An 18256-nucleotide genomic window follows, 5' to 3' on the forward strand; every position below is an offset into this window, starting at 1 on the left:
TCGACAATTGTTCTGCTTAAAGTAGTGAAAGTTTCTGGGTTTTTGAAAAACTTCGTCTAGGAATCTTAAATATCCGCTAGTGCGAAATTAGTTTCGTAAAATCTGCTGAACTTATTTTTTCCGTGCAGCAAAAATTGAAGTAATAAAATTTAGTTAAGCTCTAAAGTTACTAAAATCACTAATAAAGGATTTCTGAAATCGTAGATTTCGAATCCAATGTTAGTTTTCTAAATTTCAAAATGGCGGATCCAATATGGCGGACAAGTTTTTAAAAATCGATTAAATTCGTCTTAAATTCGTTACTCGGGGGTTTTCGGGGTCGCTGATTACGAATCTGATGTCAGATTTCAAAAATTAAAAATGGCGGATCCAATAGGTGCGAATTTGATGGATTTTAAAAAACTCGTTCACCATTATGAATCCATCCTTTTCAATTTTCGAAATCTGACATCAGATTCGTAATCAGCGACCCCGAAAACCCCCGAGTAACGAATTTAAGACGAATGTAATCGATTTTTAAAAACTTGTCCGCCATATTGGATCCGCCATTTTGAAATTTAGAAAACTAACATTGGATTCGAAATCTACGATTTCAGAAATCCTTTATTAGTGATTTTAGTAACTTTAGAGCTTAACTAAATTTTATTACTTGAATTTTTGCTGCAAATGTTTAAGGGATACTAAAAATGAAGAATGTAGTTTCGTTCAGTAAATTTAGTGTAGAATTGTCATTTTTTATCCAATCGAGGTCCACAAGGGCTCAAAATTTTTGTAATGATATAGTCTATCAATAAAAAAATTAAAACCTAAACATTCTTTCCTGTTTGATGTAGAAAAAAATAGTAGAAGTTACTCAAATGTCTAAAAATCATCAAAATTGTCATGAAATTTCATCTTTAATCGACTGTAACTCTCTCAATTTTTGTTGAATTTTATTCTGTGACCTATGGATCGAAAGGTAATTTAATAACCTTTCCAATGATACCTCATTTATTATATTTTGACAAGCTAATTTTCCTACAGGTAAGTTTAAGTGGCTTCGCACCTCGAAAATGGAAAATTTGAAGCTACAGAAAAACTGCACGAGGGAAAAAAATTAAAACTATGATTTTCTTACTCAAAAAACACCTACTATTCGAAAAAAAATTGTTTTGTTCGATTGGCAAAAAAAAGTTTTTAATTTGTAAACCTGTGTTATAATATTAAAATAAACTTACTACACACAGCCGGAACGCTGACAAAGATGCGTGCATAATGACAAGATGTAAAATATGCATTAGCTAGCAAACACGCTCCTTTCTTTGAACCAACTTTTACAGAATAGTCGCAGGCTTCTCGGTAATGTTTTGGATTCACATAATTGAAACAAGCACTGAAAATAAAAATTACTTTGGTATTATACCTATATTACTTTTAATTAAATTAAAAGGTTTATATATATATAATTCTCTAATGGGATATTGGTATACGTCAGAATGACATTTTTCTCTTAATATGGGAATATATTTGATTGTAAATAACACATACCTCATTGGGGAATTACCAGAAAAATATTCTGTACAAATTGCTGCTCGTGGAGCTAAATCTTTATGTTCGACTGCTGCTGATGACGCTGGACAGTTTGAACCAATTTTATAAGCATTTACAAAATCTGTTTCACTTTCTGTAAGCTGTAATGAGGAATATGACTTTAATTACAAATATATGTTTGAAAGTTGTATTAATGTTTACGACTAATTTCTCTCACTTTGCCAGACGGGAGAGTAAAGTCATCGAAAGGTTCATTATTGCCATCTCCAAATAGTCCACGTAATCTTCCAATATAAAAGCCAGATACTTGTAATGAACACATCATTGGACTACTATTGGCATTGCATTTAAGATGAAGTCCATACTTTGATTTGATATTGAAAATCGGAGGTGTTAAGAAGGCTTTTAAGTTTGCTGTTTCGCTTGGAAATTCAGCTGATTTGTCATTGACTAATATCTAAATAAAAAAGAAAACATTTAGAATATAGTTTATATTAATTTTTATAAAATCTAATGATGATTTTGCAAGAAAACCTGTTTTTTTTTTACTCACATTTCCATTTGATTTAATAGTAATACTTTCTGAGGGCTCTGTGACAGTTACACTTGCTAAATTTCCATTATTGAAATTGGCAACAACAGAGAAATTTCTATTTAATACGTCCTGAGATAAAATATAATTGCAAGTGCCTGATACAATAAGATGACGTCCATCAAATGTAAATACATGACCTCCATCAAGTAATATTCCAAACATACTGAACGGTGGTACAATATCTTCCACTAGTAAAGTTGGTCTGAAATTAATATATATATATATATGTATATATTTATAAGAAACTATTATTTATATATTATAAATATATATTTCTATTGTTGTATTTATTTATGAATATATACATATATGTACAACTATTTAATAATGAAATACGAACAATTTTATCAACATAAATATTAGAATGAATACAATATAAATTTACCTGTAGGTGTAATATAAATCCATAGGAGTTGGTAATTCATTATTGCGCAATAAATTTAAAATGGAAATCCGAAGAGTAGAAATGCCTGGTAATTTTCGTAAAAAGCTAAAATCGGCAGGGACTCTTGCTTCAAAGTAGTTGAATAAATTTTCGAGTGTCACTTGTGGATGTAATAGTTTTATGATGGATTGAACCGCTACAATTGTATGAGTATAAATATTCTTAATTTCAGTAACATCATCAACCTGTTTTTATAAACAAGATACATAATTAATTACACATTCAAATATTTTTTTCTCATTTATATTATGTTTAGAAACTTATTCTCGCTCATTTACCTTTTCATGCTTTATGTGTTTAATTATATAATTGTAAGTAATATTGAATAAATCTTTAAGCTCTTGAGTTGGTAAAATACTCTTTATATTAAAACACAATTCTTCAATAGGAGCTAAAATAGTTTGTGGAATTTGGTATTCTGCAATATTTTGATACTTTTCCTTAATAATATCATAAATTGGAAGAGATTTAAGCTGTTGTACAAGAAGATCAACAAATTCTTTAACATCTTTCTCAATTTGACTCATAGCTTTAAAAATAATCTTAGCTATATCATGAGTCAATTCTGATACAACTGTTAGCATTTCTTTCATTTCTTTTTGATGTTCATTAATAACATTAAGTAAAGCTTTAAAATAAATTAAAACTAAATTGGAAGCCGCTTCAAGAATATCAACAGTAACTTGTACAATTTTTTGACAGGATTCTTTCAATTGTGGCCATATAACTTGTATTGATTCTGTAAACTTATCAATTATTTCATTTACTTTTTTTTGTAAATCCATTAAATTTTCTGTTAAAAGCTTGATTGTTTTAGACAAAGCCTCAAAAACTCCACCAAATAATTTGTTTCTACAAAAAAAAAAAAAGATGAGGAAAAATAAATATATTATAAATTATCAACTGCGTCAAATAGTTTTTACGCATTTATATGTAAAAATTTGAATTAAAAATGTATGTATATAAATATATATATATAATGATTTAGATTCTTCATTATAATGAGGCACTCGCTATTAAAAATTTTGACGCTGAAATTTTTAAACGAGTCCTCTACCTATATGTGTTAATATAAATACATGATAATTAGTTTTAATAAAATAATTAAATTATTAATTGATATTGAAATATATACTGAAATAAATTATATTCTTACAATGTTACTTGAATTTCTTTAACAGTCTCATCTGCATGGAGTTCTTCAATAAGTTTGGTTAATTCAGTTTGGAAATGATCTATAAGAGGTTTAAGATTTGGTTGGGCTTTTTTTAAATGTTGAACAAAATCTTTTAATTCTGCAACAATTTCTTCACCTATATCTTCTAGAATGTCTTTAATTTGCTTTATGGATTCAATAGATTGTTTGCGAATATATTCCTACAATTTATAATAATGAAAATAAAATTGCACTATAAAATTAGGTTATATAAAAAACAGCGTATTAAAATGAAACTTACAACTGTAGATATAATGTTTTCTTTATTGTAGTCAAAATCTGGTTTGAGGAATTTGCTTTCATCTAAATGAACTAATGCAAAGAATAAATTCTTTTTTTCTCCTTCTTTGTAAACATCTAAACGAATTTCAGCCAACTGACCAAGAACAAATTGTCCATTGCCAGTCATTTTTGTATTAGGTTTATCTAAAAATAAAAATTGTAATTATACAAATTCAAAAATCAGACTATATTTTTTGTTTTATACCTTTAACATAGTTGGAGAACGTGAAGCTATTCCAATCTTTTGCTTCAAAGTTAAAAATTATTGGTTTATTTGTTAATACACTCAATTCTGAGTCAATTTTCTGTACATTAACAGACAATGTCATTTTTGAGTTATAATTGATTAATTCTTTATTTGGAGATAATACTAAAAGATTAACTTCTTTTTCATTGGCACAAAAATCAAAACCAAAGCTTTTTGGTTTTTGATGTTCATCTGTATAAAAGTACATGGATCCAATTCCAATGGCTAGAGTTGAAATTGACAAATGCTCTTTTACTTGTATTTTCAATTTTTGGCCTGGACTATTAATTTCCATGTAATTAGTATAATTAAATCCATGAGGAATTGAAACACGAGCCAGTTTTGCAATGACATTTATTTTTTGAGATTTCTTGGCAAAAAGATCAATATCTAAATTAGTGTCAATTAAATTGTCACCTCCATAATGAATTCTTCCTTTAACTGTCATATCCTTAAAAAATATAAAGAAATATAATTGTATCAAGTTTGTGTTGTAATAAAACAATATTTTATATTGTCTCATGAAAAATACAAAAGACAAAAATATTTTTCACTACACACATACTTTTGGTTGAGATGGATATGTAAATTTGACATCACCGCTAAGAGATGCAGAATTTCTCTCAGCATTGAAATGTCCACCAACTGACATTCCAGTTTTGTCTGATGGTTTATTTTTTCTGTCTAAATAAAGTGCAACATCCATCTTATAAGCTCCAGTATATTTAGTTTTTGGTATTTCATATGAAGACATTATTGCTAGTTCACGATTTGGTAGAGTTAAGATTGCACCTGTAGATAATACAATGAATAGTTTTTCAATTTCGACGCAATTGATGCGTTGATTTTTATTACATTTAAGAAAATTATTATGTGCAAAATTAAACTTGAGATGCAAATATAATTACCAGATTCTTTTGAATTGGCATAAAGGTGAGTAGTATATTCAGTCTTATCTTTTGAAGAATGTAAATAAAGGCTTGATGTATGATCATATGAAAGATTATTTATTAAATACTTTGTGCTTGTTTTTAATCCAAATTCGGCAGGAACATTGAATTTCTTTAAATCAACTTCTACAGTTAGTTGATGATTAAATTGTGATTTTGCTGAAAAAAAATATTGCAATTAAACCATATACTAATTGAAGTAGTAAATAACTTGTATATATAATCTTTTTAATGTAAAAAAATGTGATATTTAAAAGAGAAAAAAATACTAATAGTGTATAATTTTATTATTATAAATATATACTTACATTCAGTATCCAGTAGTGATTGCAATTTAAAGTGAGCACAATCTTTACTTTGTTCACAATAGCTATTAAAAACATAAATTTCTTTATTAGTGACTTTAAGTTCACCAACTATAGCTGAAGGACCGAAACTTGCATTTAATAAAATTGCATCTCCTGTTTCATTGTCCATTTCTTTTGTAAGCTCTTGATGTATATATTTGAATAATGAACTTTTTGTATTTTCCCCGACTTTAAGGCTACCTTTACCTTCAACAATTACTTTTCCAGCCTCTACGTGCTTTTTATAATCCGTACTGAAAATGTTAATTACATTTGTACTATACATATATATCAGAACATTTATATTGCGATAATTATTACTGTACACACAAAATACTCTACAAATTTTTCAACATGTACATATTTGTTTAAAAATTTAGAAAATTATAAACAAAAGAGTTTGGCTTTTATTAAATTTCATTAAATAATTTTCCAATTTCATATGCTAATTTTAATCAGGATACAAAAATCTATATTGCGTTTAATACAACAATCTATTTTTACCTTCCACTAATTATATTCTTTCCATCGCTTGTTACAGTAACAATAATTTTCCGACCAGTCTTGGCAGGTTTATTTGCTATTTCTGCATGAATTTTACGTTGTTTCATTTTATCACAGTCCAAATTTACCGTAATGATAAAATCATCTACACTTTCAAGCTTAATATGGTAATCAGACGTTACAAGTGCTTTAGGTGAATCAAATTTAACTTCTCCTAAAATTCAAAAAGTTTTAAAAAGTTGAGAAAAAAAAATTATTTCATTGAATAACTTTTTAAAAGTATATAAATCAGTCAACTTTTTTAAAATATAAATTAATAAAGTAAATAATTTTTTAAATTAATTAGCAATTATAAATTTAATTGTTATACCTTTAAATTCATTTTCTCCCAGCTTGTTAAATTTAAAAAGTAACTCAGTTTTTCCAGCAGGGCATGTAAAAGTTACATGCATATTTGGCGTTACAGGGTCAATTTTTATTTCACTTTTCATTGTATATTTATTATTATTTAGGGTGACGGAAATGTCAGTATTATGTTTTTGATCATCAATTTCTTTCTGCAAATAAACAATTTTTAATTAACATCATTTTATTTCACATCAAAATGCGCAATTATTATTAGCGCCAACATGCGGTGTATAACTATAATAAAGAATACGGAAACGCATGCTAAAAATATACCTGTACATTTTTATAATTTAATTATCACAACTTATAATCATGCAAAATAAAAAGGACTATTTAAAGAACTCTTACCTTGTGACTAAAAAGTATGTCCAAATCTTTAATATTTTCTATTGGAGTTTTTACTTTAATATTATTTTTGAAAAATGTCATGTCTGACAAAAATTCAGTGTTCAAATTGACACTTGATTCTTTATCTCCATACTTCACATTTAACGTTGCTGAACCTTTTTTAGAATCTGCAGTAGGATCCGCTTGATATTTTCCATCAATAGTAAGAGGTGGATTATTTAAAATGTTTAAAACAATTTTTCCAGAACCTTCCGTTTTACTAGTGTCACTAAAGGGCACGCCCAATTGTTTCACATGAGCATTTAATTTAATATTCTTATCATCATTGTAAATCAAATTAGTAGAAAGAATATATTCCATGGCAGTGTTTGTATCTTTTGAAACTAAAACACTATGTGAGCAATCCAATTTTAAATTTCTCAACTTATCATTGGGTAGTTTAACTTCAATGGTACCACTGTAAACTGTTGGTTTATCAATATAATTTCCTTTGGAATACTTTCCACTTCCCTAAATATTAAAGGATTAAAACAATATAATAATGTGTGTATATAAAAATTAATGAATGTTTAAATAAATTTTTTAAACCAATTACCTGAAATGATGTATCACTTCCTATCGATGATTTTCCTGTCCATAGCCCACTATTTGGATTATATTCAACATGTAAATCAAGTTGAACTGGTTTTGGTATAACAGATCCTATCAAGTTGATGCTAATTTCTGCTACTTTATCACCTGATTTTTCTGCATATTTGTTTCGAAGAGTAACACTAACTTGAATATCTTTATTGTCATAATTGACAAGCTTTAATTGATGTGTTACCTGAAAAGTGAGTTTTCTCAAATCAATATCTTTCCCTTCATGATTGTAAATAACTTTTCGAGAAGGTCCTCCTTTATTGGTAGAATGTGTCAATTCAAATTGCATTTGTGACAAATCTAATAATTGTGAATCAGCAGGATTTCTCTTCATTGTTCGCTTTCCTGTGAATGTAATATAATGTCCATTCGGCAAAGTAATTTCAATATTACCATTTAAGGAACCATCAATAAATTTTCCTTGAAGATTTCCTTTGACATTAACTTCTGTTTTATAGGACATTATTTCAATGACGTTTTTTAAATCAATTGATGTTTTTGTGATATCTGAAACTGTTGTTAATTTTATCCGTTTACTGGGATCTTTTTCAGCGTCATAAAGAATTTCAAGATTAGCTGAGTGCTGTGTACCACTAACTGTAATATCAGCAGTACCCTTGATTTTTCGACGTACTTTTGGAATTTCAATATTTATATCGGCACTACCTTTACCATTTTGATAGGAATATTGACCACTCGCTAAAATGTATTTCTTTAAATTTAAAACAACATTTCCTTTAGGATTATTTCCAGCACGATGTATTTTTATATCAAAATCAACGTATTGTACACCATCAACACCAATTTGAGCATGGGAATTGATTTTCTGTAAATCAAACTCTAGTCCTGTATCTATTTTAATTTTTTTTCCATTTAAAAGTACATTTCCGTCCAAATTAACATTAATATCATTAGGTTTAATGTCGTAAATTACTACTGCATCAGCCTCATATTTTCCTCCAGGTGTCAATTCCAATGAATTTTCAAATTTGCTCTTAGTGTCACTCACGATTTCTCGTTTAGACTTTAGTTTTATTTCATTTTTTAAAACATGTCCTTCCAATTCCAATTGATAGTCACCTTGATGGGTAATGCCAGTTTTTCCAGATAATTTTGTTCCCAACTTGAATTTATCATATTCAAAAATAATTTCGCTTTGTAACGACTTTTTAGTGAAAGCACCTTCTACTTTAAAAAGAAAATTTAAAGCCGAATATTGAAGCTTATTTGAAAAACCAAGAGCAAAATTCTTTGAATCAAAATTGTATGCAGCTCGTTGATTTAAAATTAATTGATTTTTTGATTGTTGAGATTCTGGTCCATGTGCAAATTTAAAGTTTTGTTCAAACTTATTCTTTTCCCTCTGATATTCCCAGTCAATGCGAAAAGCAATATTAGGATCTTTATGAGGTACTGCAGCAACCATCAATTTAAAATGGTTTTCCTTTAATCGTTTGCCCGTTAATTGTACATCAATAACCTCATCTCCGTAAGAAAATTTTGCATCGAGTGCACGAACGTTTGGAGTAGCCGTCATTGTTCCATCTAAACTCATAATATCTTTATGGTTTGAAGTTAATACAACTTTTTCAAATTTATACATTTTTCCGCCTTCGTGATCAGCTACTGAGACAATTCCTTCTAAAGTGTACTGTTGACCATTATCTTCACCACCACCACTAATTTTTGTACCAGTCAATTTTTCAATATGCTCAGGAACTTTATATTCCAATATAGGTTTATATTTTCCGGAACCTTTTGCTTCAACACCAATTTTACCAAAATATTCAATTTGATCATGATGAACAGCTAATGTCAATGAATGCTCCTGAGGATTATCTTTTAAAATGGCTTCAGCTGAAGCTTTATAATATGGAATATCAAATGTTACTCTGGCAAGTTTATCAGGCTCAAGAGCACCTTCTATATCAAGTTTGAGATATCTACTACTTCGGCTATTGGGTGTTTCCAGCAATACTTGCAGAGATCGTGAACTGGGATTCTTAGTATTGTAAAAGATTTTAAAATGATAATTTGTGACATCAATGTTATCAATATAAAAGGCTAATTTTGCTGGACCGCTGAGAGGAAATAGTGGTTTTTTTCGCATTGATTCAATAGTATCATATGGTAATATTACTTTTCCACACAAACTAAAACCAAATACACTAGCAGACTGATCAAAACAATCAATATATTCACGACTTTTACCATGAAACTTTGGTGCAACATAATTTTCACCTTTTCCATCATTAGAGCTCATCAAAATTTGACTGGATAAACTTATTAACTCCTGTTTTCGTTTAAGCATATTTAAATTGACGTCAACACCCTTCCCATCAAGTATCTTGACAGTAATTTCAGAACCAGTGGCAGTGTGTAAAGTGGAAACAAGTTTTAAACCGGATTCTACATCAAAACCTTGAATAATTAATCGGCCCTCTACTCTAATGGAAGCACTGGGTTCCATGGCTAATTTTACTAATGCATTTTGTGGATCTTTTATTATTCCTGGAATATCAATTTTCCCACTTGTTTTGAGATTGACAACACTCGAACCAATTACTCCCAAAGTCATTGGTACACCTAAGCCAGTAGGATACACTAGGTCGGCGTCTAAAAAGACTAAATAATTTTCTAAATTATAATTAAAATCTTTAACTTTATCTATTCCTTGGTCAAGTGCGTCAAATATTTTTTTAACAATATATTCAGGAGTATACTTTTGATTTGTTGTTCCCTCGAAACTTAGGTAAGCTAATTCAACACCAAACATTTTTACTGACAAATCCAAGTCCAATTCGTCATCTACATTCTCTGTTTCACGTAAATGTACGTTTTGAGCAAATTTCTCAAGTTCTGCTGGTTTCACATCACGTTTGCCACGAGTAATTTTTTCAAAACGCTCCTTTATTTTCTTACCAAGCAGAGTCAAGTGATCAACACCTTCATCTATCAAATCATCAGGTTCCCCTTTCTTCAAGTATCCTTTTGGACCAAAATATCGTTCGATAACTTTGTCCAAATTTTCAATCCGACTATTAAGTTCCAAGAAATTAAAAGATCGACCAAAAATTTCAGTGGTTAAATTTAAGGTGGTTGACCGTGGAACAAAACTACTTTGACTATAAATTACGTTACTCTCTACTGTTGATCCAACTCCTAATGCATCAACATTGTAGGACAACTCATTATTAAATGAAAATTTTCGAAAATCTTGAGGAAATCTTTGTCGCGCCTTGATTAATCCAAGTTGTTTTTGCGCTTCTTGTTTATGAGGATCCGCAGAAGCTCGTAGATTGCGGAGATGAGATGTAATGAATGATCCAACTTGATTAATGTTTTCCTTATCCAGAACTTGTTTAATATGATTAGCTACGTGCGGACATGGACATTTTACAAGAGATAGATAAACTTTAATCCTTATTTCACTGTCTTCTTCGTGATCATCAAGTACTTTGAAAAGGATATTTTTCCAACTCATGGAACAATGATTAGGTAAAATTTCAATGGCTGCTACTCGAACTCTATTCCTTACACTCTTGTCAACTGAAATATCTACCATTTTTTTAACAGATGCGTCATCCAAATATCTTGTATTACCAAGTGCTTTCATAGCAGATAACAATAAATCTTCTTCTTTTCTAGTATTTGCTTTTCCATTGCCTATTTTACTTGATATTTTAGCAAGAGCTGCTTGAACTTGAGGCACATTCTCACATTTATGCTCTTGGCAATATTTTCCAATTAATTGTCCAATACCTAAATATGCGATTCTTGGTAAATTATCCTGATCTAACAGAGATGTTACTGTGGTAACTGCAGGCAGATTAACATGGCGAATAAAAGGCAAACTTGTGTAATACATAAGAGCTTGTAATTCGTTTATTTGACGTGACACTATTAATTCTACCGCAACCTCAGCTGCCTCACCACTTCCGGCGCGGAATAAACCATCCAAAAATATTTTTCTTTCCTTCTCTTTACCTTTAACACTTTCAAATACTGAAAGAATATCCTTTTTACTGGACACACCTAGTATTTTGACAAATTCAACAAAACGTTGTGCGGCATCTAATTTAACAGCATCTGGACATTGCTCTCTAACAGCATTTAATGCATTCGTAATAGAATTTACTGAAGACTCTTTAACGACTGGGTGAGGAGACTCGAAGAAAATAGTTTTCGGCACAGATACAACATTTGAAGTTGATGCATTGTCATCTTTTTTTTCATTTTTTAAAGTAAGAACTATTTCAATAATTGTTTTAGCACCTGCATCTCCATTGCTAAATGGTTTAAATTTATAAGTTTCTGTAGAAACTGCTCTATTTAAAACTCCTTTTTTAAAGCGTTGTTCAACTTTTTGCTGCGCTGACAGTAATGGTGCTGACTGAATAGTGGATCTCGCATCAAAAGTCGAACTAATTATACCTTCCCTAATATTTTCTCGATTTGTACACTCATTTAAGTTTCTGTATTTATTAACTGTTACAACATCTTGGTCACTTTGAAAGCTAAAGTCAGTTGGACAACCGCCAAAAACATCTCCCTGAAACCCATTTATTAATTTTTAAAAATTTTATATTCATGAATAAACATAAAATATATAATTATCATTATATTGTATAGTTTACCTCATAGCGAGTAGTAGAACCACTGTCTTGCATTACAGATGATTGCAATAAAGAAATAACAGCTCTTTTAATATTCAAAGATGCTTGTGAATCTTCAGGTTGTGCACAAATTTCAGTATCAATGTGTCCATTATGATAATTAAATTGTAAAGCATGTTGCTCTACATCTTTTAACGCAATAGGCTGAAAATAATCGTATTATTATTATTATTATTATTATTATTATTATTATTATTATTATTATTATTATTATTATTATTATTATGTTGATGAACAAATCTCAGAGTTATCTAAATAAAATTGAATTATTTATTAAAATAAATCAGTATCCTAAAAATATCTTTAAAAAGACAAAAACTGTACTTATTATGCGTTTATACAATTCACTTGTAGCTATAATATTACGTGCTAGTTTGGATTATATTTTAATAAATTGATCTAGAATATCCCGAGATGTTAATATCAATTAATGTATATTTATCAATTGGTGTCATGTTTTATAATTTCTTTCGAAGGTTTATACCACTTTACACGCCTAAAGATTTAGAAATTTTCTACAATTTTTTTACAATTCCCATAGATTTTATTTATGTAGATCTTTTCTTGTTTAATAGAGATACTACTTGTAAACAATATGAAAAACTTTTGTTTTATTAAATCATCATCCAAACTAAAAGTATTAATTTTATGCAAAAATAACAAAATGGGAACAGTTGAAATAAAGTTGTTTTGAAAACAAGATTTTTTGGATAGGTTTTCGGTTAAAAAAAATAATACAGGTTCCGGTGACATCAGATGATTCATGTGATAAAGTTGCAGAAATTTTCTTAAGAATCTGTTTAGTTGTTTCCAAGAACAGCAACTTTACACAACATAAAAACGGTTTTAAAATCTTTGGTTGTTCATTTACAGCGCCCATATATAAGCTCAAGCAACACGAAAGAAAATATATTTACTCAAATCTTTCTAAAATTTTTATACAACTTTATTGAAATTTTTTACTTTTGAAATTCGACGAAAAAATGTATGTTTGAAAAGTTAACAAAATGGTATAAACCCTTAAAAAATTATTACTGTTTTCAAAATACTTACAGCTCCATTAATTAAAACATTTTTTAATCTTATTTGTCGAATACAGTCAGGTTTTGCGCTTAATTCAACAGTGGCTTTTAATTTAAAAGTCGCTTCATTCTGAGCATCGGTTACGGTTGTTACCGATTTTCCTTCCAATTCGTATGAATAAACTTGTCCCTCAACATAATTCTTTTCCGATTGTGCTATTAAAATAAAAATACTTTTGAAATTTTGGATATATTAAATACAAACCCAAACAGCACAAAGTTTTCAAGCACTAATTATTCTACATTAATAATCCATATAGTAAAGTGCTTTTGCATGTGTTACATGTATGCTATATGTAAGACATTAATAAAGGAAAGTTTACATTTTTTATTAATTTTATAACTTAATTTTAGATGAAAGACTCAAGTAACACTTTTGGTTTTCAGTAAAAAAGACATTAAATATTCCAAGTATTATTATACTCATCACACAATATTAACCTTAGGAATTTACATAATCTATTTATAATTGCTTTCTCATAGAGGAAGGATTGTATTAGCAAAATTTTCGATTGTGATTTTTTGACATATATATTTATAAACTTATTTTCATTATACCTAATCTTCTAATACTTTATGTACGATTTAATGATTTTTAACTCTTTTATAAAAAGTAATTCTTATATTTCAATTATTATTATTTCTATGAGGAAGCAAAGTGTTCATGAAATGAACACCAAAATTATAAAAATGTACAACTTGGCAGCGGTTTTTCAATTTAATTTTTATAATATATAAACACCCGTTTATACTCACTTCCATGACAGCCAGTATTACACTGATCTAGAAAAAGATGGAGAAATTATATTAAAACTCAATATATATGTGTAATATGTATAAATATTTATAGGATACATATTGTGTAGACTATAATATATGTTTAAGCTGAAAATAGAAAGTTATTATTTTTCAGGAAATATTCAATTAAAAATAGGGATAATGGAAAAATTTAACAAAACTAACTTTACTGAATTAGGTAATGAATATTTATTGAAAACATTTTTTATTATTTAATTATTTTATGTATTCTGTTCTCTTTATAAATTATGGAATTTATAAACAATTTCAGATTGCTTTTGACACTTTTTTCTAAATTTTAATATACACTTTTATGCAGTAAACGTCAGCAAAACGTGAACAGCCTTTATCGGCAATGTTCTGAGAACACGTCTTCTTTTAACCTCTGACATTTTTAAATATATCTTTAGATAGCAGTATTGACCTTAACCATTGAACATGGAGAGAGTGATGTTTTCGCCATACTTTCCTTTCACAGGCATTACTCTTGCTACATATTTTAAGTACTACGACATATTCTTTTATAATTGTTCATTTGTTGCTAATGTTTTTAGTTGAATGTAAAATGACACCGGTCTAATTTCCATTGATGGATTTTAATAAGCACCGGGCAAGTTAAAATTTACCTCAAAGCAGCAACATAAAAAAAAACCCCGAATTTAAGAAAAAACATACATGTGAAGACTCTTCGGAACTACAAAAAGTAGTAATTAATAATAATTTGATAAGCGTTTCTTGAGAGGAGATAATTCTTTTTATAAGATAAAAACGATCGAGAAAAATTGTATAAATGTTTTGAATGATTTATGAAGACATTTAAAAAGAGTTATTCTTTTATTTTTTGTCTATATTAAATGATACGCATTTATCGCGATCGACATTTTTTTTTCTTGGAAAATAAGGGAAAAATAATAAAAGTCCACCGTCTCTCGCAGGTCAATGTCAATGAAAACTCAGTTTAACTACAATTGATTACTCAAAAAGCCACCAGAAAAAAATAAATCAAGGATCAACAAGTGCGGTGAATGATCATTTTTTGATAAAATTCATAAAAAAAGAAACAATACATCTTTTTATTTTATTAACATTTTAATATTTAAAATTATTGACGTAAATATTGAAAATTGAGATTATGAATTCTTAAATAGTTTCAACTGAATTTAATAATTTTAAGAAGAGAAATATTAGAAATAATCTGTTGATAAATGAAGGGTGGCATGACAAAAGGGGTCAAGCAACAATTTCATGATTTTACAGGAAACGAAAATAACACATTTAAAAATTTTCCTGATCATTAATGAAAAATCTAAAAAAAAAACCGTTTGGAGATATTATTTCGCTTTACCAGTAGAAATATAATTATTATGAAGATAAACCTACATATTAGTGAGAAAAATAATTAAAAGTGGACCATTTTGGGGTTACGTCAAATGCGCATATTTTGTTATAAAATTAATTGTCAAATAAATATACAATTTAAAGAAAAACTGAAAAATTAGTTTTTTTAATATTGAATTGACGAATTAAATGCAGATGAAAAGTTTGCTTTAAGAAAGTTGTTTGTTTTCAAGAAAATTGTTAATTAAATGTTAACTTTTGAAAGTAAACAGTACAAAAATTTTCAAATGCAAACTACAAACAAGAATATTTAAAAAGTAACAGAAAAATAATATTTAAATTATTGAAAAATAGATAAAGAATAAAACTATTTCTAAATAGACATAAAATTTTTCAGCGAAATTTAATATATATTTAATGGCATTAAAAAGAAATGATCCACAAGTTTTGAACGTTCAAATGAACGAAACACTTTTTATTAGAAATGTTTTTATAATTTATTGTTTTGCAATAAAAATTAAAAACTTAAATTTTACACTTAGAAACTTTATAATTAATTTATTTTATATCGACAAAAAATTATTGTAATAAATATTGAAATTAAAGAAGAAAATAAATAAATTTCGTTCATTTGAACGTTCAGAACTTTAGGATCATAAAAAGAAAGCAATATTTTCAACCATAGGGTAAGTGTACTAATTCCTGCGGTATTTTGGTCAAGGCGTCTTTTAACTATAAAATATAATTTTTATATTGATCAAATTGAACTTATGTCTTATTAAATTTGTAGTTTGTGTTATTAAGATATGTTTACAATAAATAACATCTCTAAAATATAATTTATTTTAATAAATTTAATGAATTAAAAATAATATTCAATGCGTTTAATTCTGCGCGTTTGAGTCAGTTGCTGCGCGAATTTAATTCCTTAATTTCGTGTTTATGTGTATAATACTGCAAACTACTATGAAATCAAAATGGGACAATGATTTTAATCAATGTTTAATTGAATAGAATATAAATTTATTAAAAATAAATATATATCATATATTAACAAAAGTAACAAATAATTTCTGAATTATTACATTTTTGAAACATTTAGTTAAAACTTAATAACAGAATTCTTCCTTAATTAATTTATGTATTTATTAAATTTTCTTTAGTTTTTCCTCCATAATCTTCATTTTTTCTTTCATTTTCATAATTTTTTCTTGCTCTTTTTCAAAATAGATAGTCTATTGTAACCAGTCTTAGTTGATTTTCTGAGGGCGCAGAAATTAAATCAAGCCCAAATTCTGTGTTAATTACTACTCTTAAAAATAAAATATAATAACAGACAAAAATAAAGTAAAGTTTAATTTTTCTTTTAAAACAAGGTTTTCTTTATCTAAAATCATCATAATAATAACCACTTTAAGTCTAAAAACAATAATAAAGCCTTTTTTATGTAGGTATTTTTGCACCGCCAGCAAAGTTAGCAATGAAAATAAATAAAACCTTGAACACGTCAACTTTTAATTAAAATAAAATACATAAATATTAAGTTTTGGTATATACTTCCTATATCTATTTTAAAACTTACATCGTTAAGTAATTTTTAAAAAAAAATTCAAAATTATTTGTGCCCTGAACAAATGTATTCACTTAAATTATTAAAATGCCGCAGAAACTGAAGCACCCGCAGCAATTGACGCACTTACCCTATTAACCTATTCATAATAATATTCATTTCTTTTGTTTTTTAACTGAATTGCATTGTAAGTAAAAATTTAGGCTATTTTGTATTCTTATTTTTATTAAAAACGAGTTTAAAAAACAATTTACAGAAAAATCCTTTTATAGAAGGTAAATAGGTAACACAATATTAGATCATTTTCTTCTTCAATGTTCACATTTATTAATTTATACGTTTATAATTTTAAAAGTCAACAATAATTTTTTCAAACAGTTCAAAAAATGTGTGCCAATAACTTGAGTGTAGAAAAAAAAATTTTGCACGTTTTTTTTTGTTTTTAAATAATCTCTTTTTTTTTCAAAGTGAAATAGAAAAATTAGAAAATAGGTAAATGAATTTACCTGATTTTTTTTATAAAAAAATTTTAATTTCGAAAAATTGTTGCTTGACCTCTTTTGTCATGCTACCCTTCAAATATAGAAAGAGTCTTAGGCTTAAAAAGTGATAGATATTAACAATTTAGGCAATGCGATTTAAATTACGGCTCATCATCGCTTATAACCATATTGTCTTTAATTTTTTGTTTGAGTAAATCTTTTATTGACCTTAAATAGAACCCTTTACACATGTTTTAAGCTATATTCTATACCCAACCGTTTTTGTTTGGGGTGAGCTAGCGCACTATCATCTTAATTTAAAGCATGCTCTTGATGAAAAAATTGTATTGAAATAGACATATACATTATTTAATAGGTGTAATGCGGTATTAATTGCTGCTCAGAGAATTAGTTTTTATAAAAATGCACGTTTAATTGATATGTATTATCTTATTTCAAATGGCTGCTGCTGCTGCTGCTTTCAAATAGCCAACTCTGAGCTAAAATTATCTTTATATCATGACTATTCTTTTACAGCATATTAAGCTATAACATACAAAAAGTATATTATTAATTTCTAAAATAAAATGAAGTAAACTTTTAACTGATGTTTGCTGTCAAATCTCTCAAAATTGACTACCACAGCTAAAATGTTTTCAAATGCAGCTGTGAACCAGTTCGCTGTGACAATCAACATCAATAAAAGTTCAAGTTTGCTATGACAGCTGCTCTGCCGTACAAAATAAAAAAAGTCTATAACTACCATTTATTTTCAAGTTGATATTAGCTTGTTCGC

General features: G+C 27.8%; 1 protein-coding gene across 1 annotated transcript in view; it reads right to left on the reverse strand.

Moving 5' to 3' along the window:
• LOC122508230 (apolipophorins) overlaps positions 1-18256 on the reverse strand; it is a 29813-nt gene that overhangs the window by 9058 nt on the left and 2499 nt on the right. Inside the window, exons 2-20 of the mRNA XM_043621452.1 lie at positions 14029-14055; positions 13244-13428; positions 12152-12334; positions 7468-12066; positions 6873-7382; positions 6487-6673; positions 6117-6330; positions 5574-5866; positions 5224-5424; positions 4881-5107; positions 4274-4766; positions 4028-4212; positions 3727-3947; positions 2849-3422; positions 2511-2755; positions 2084-2327; positions 1748-1987; positions 1528-1670; positions 1218-1372 (exon numbers count right to left, since the gene is read on the reverse strand). Of these exons, the coding sequence (XP_043477387.1) occupies positions 1218-1372; positions 1528-1670; positions 1748-1987; positions 2084-2327; positions 2511-2755; positions 2849-3422; positions 3727-3947; positions 4028-4212; positions 4274-4766; positions 4881-5107; positions 5224-5424; positions 5574-5866; positions 6117-6330; positions 6487-6673; positions 6873-7382; positions 7468-12066; positions 12152-12334; positions 13244-13428; positions 14029-14055 (9126 nt within the window). The remainder of the gene's footprint in view (positions 1-1217; positions 1373-1527; positions 1671-1747; positions 1988-2083; positions 2328-2510; positions 2756-2848; positions 3423-3726; positions 3948-4027; positions 4213-4273; positions 4767-4880; positions 5108-5223; positions 5425-5573; positions 5867-6116; positions 6331-6486; positions 6674-6872; positions 7383-7467; positions 12067-12151; positions 12335-13243; positions 13429-14028; positions 14056-18256) is intronic.

Source organism: Leptopilina heterotoma, unplaced genomic scaffold (genome assembly GCF_015476425.1).
Source record: "Leptopilina heterotoma isolate Lh14 unplaced genomic scaffold, ASM1547642v1 Lhet_53, whole genome shotgun sequence".
NCBI classification, from domain to species: Eukaryota; Metazoa; Arthropoda; class Insecta; order Hymenoptera; family Figitidae; genus Leptopilina; species Leptopilina heterotoma.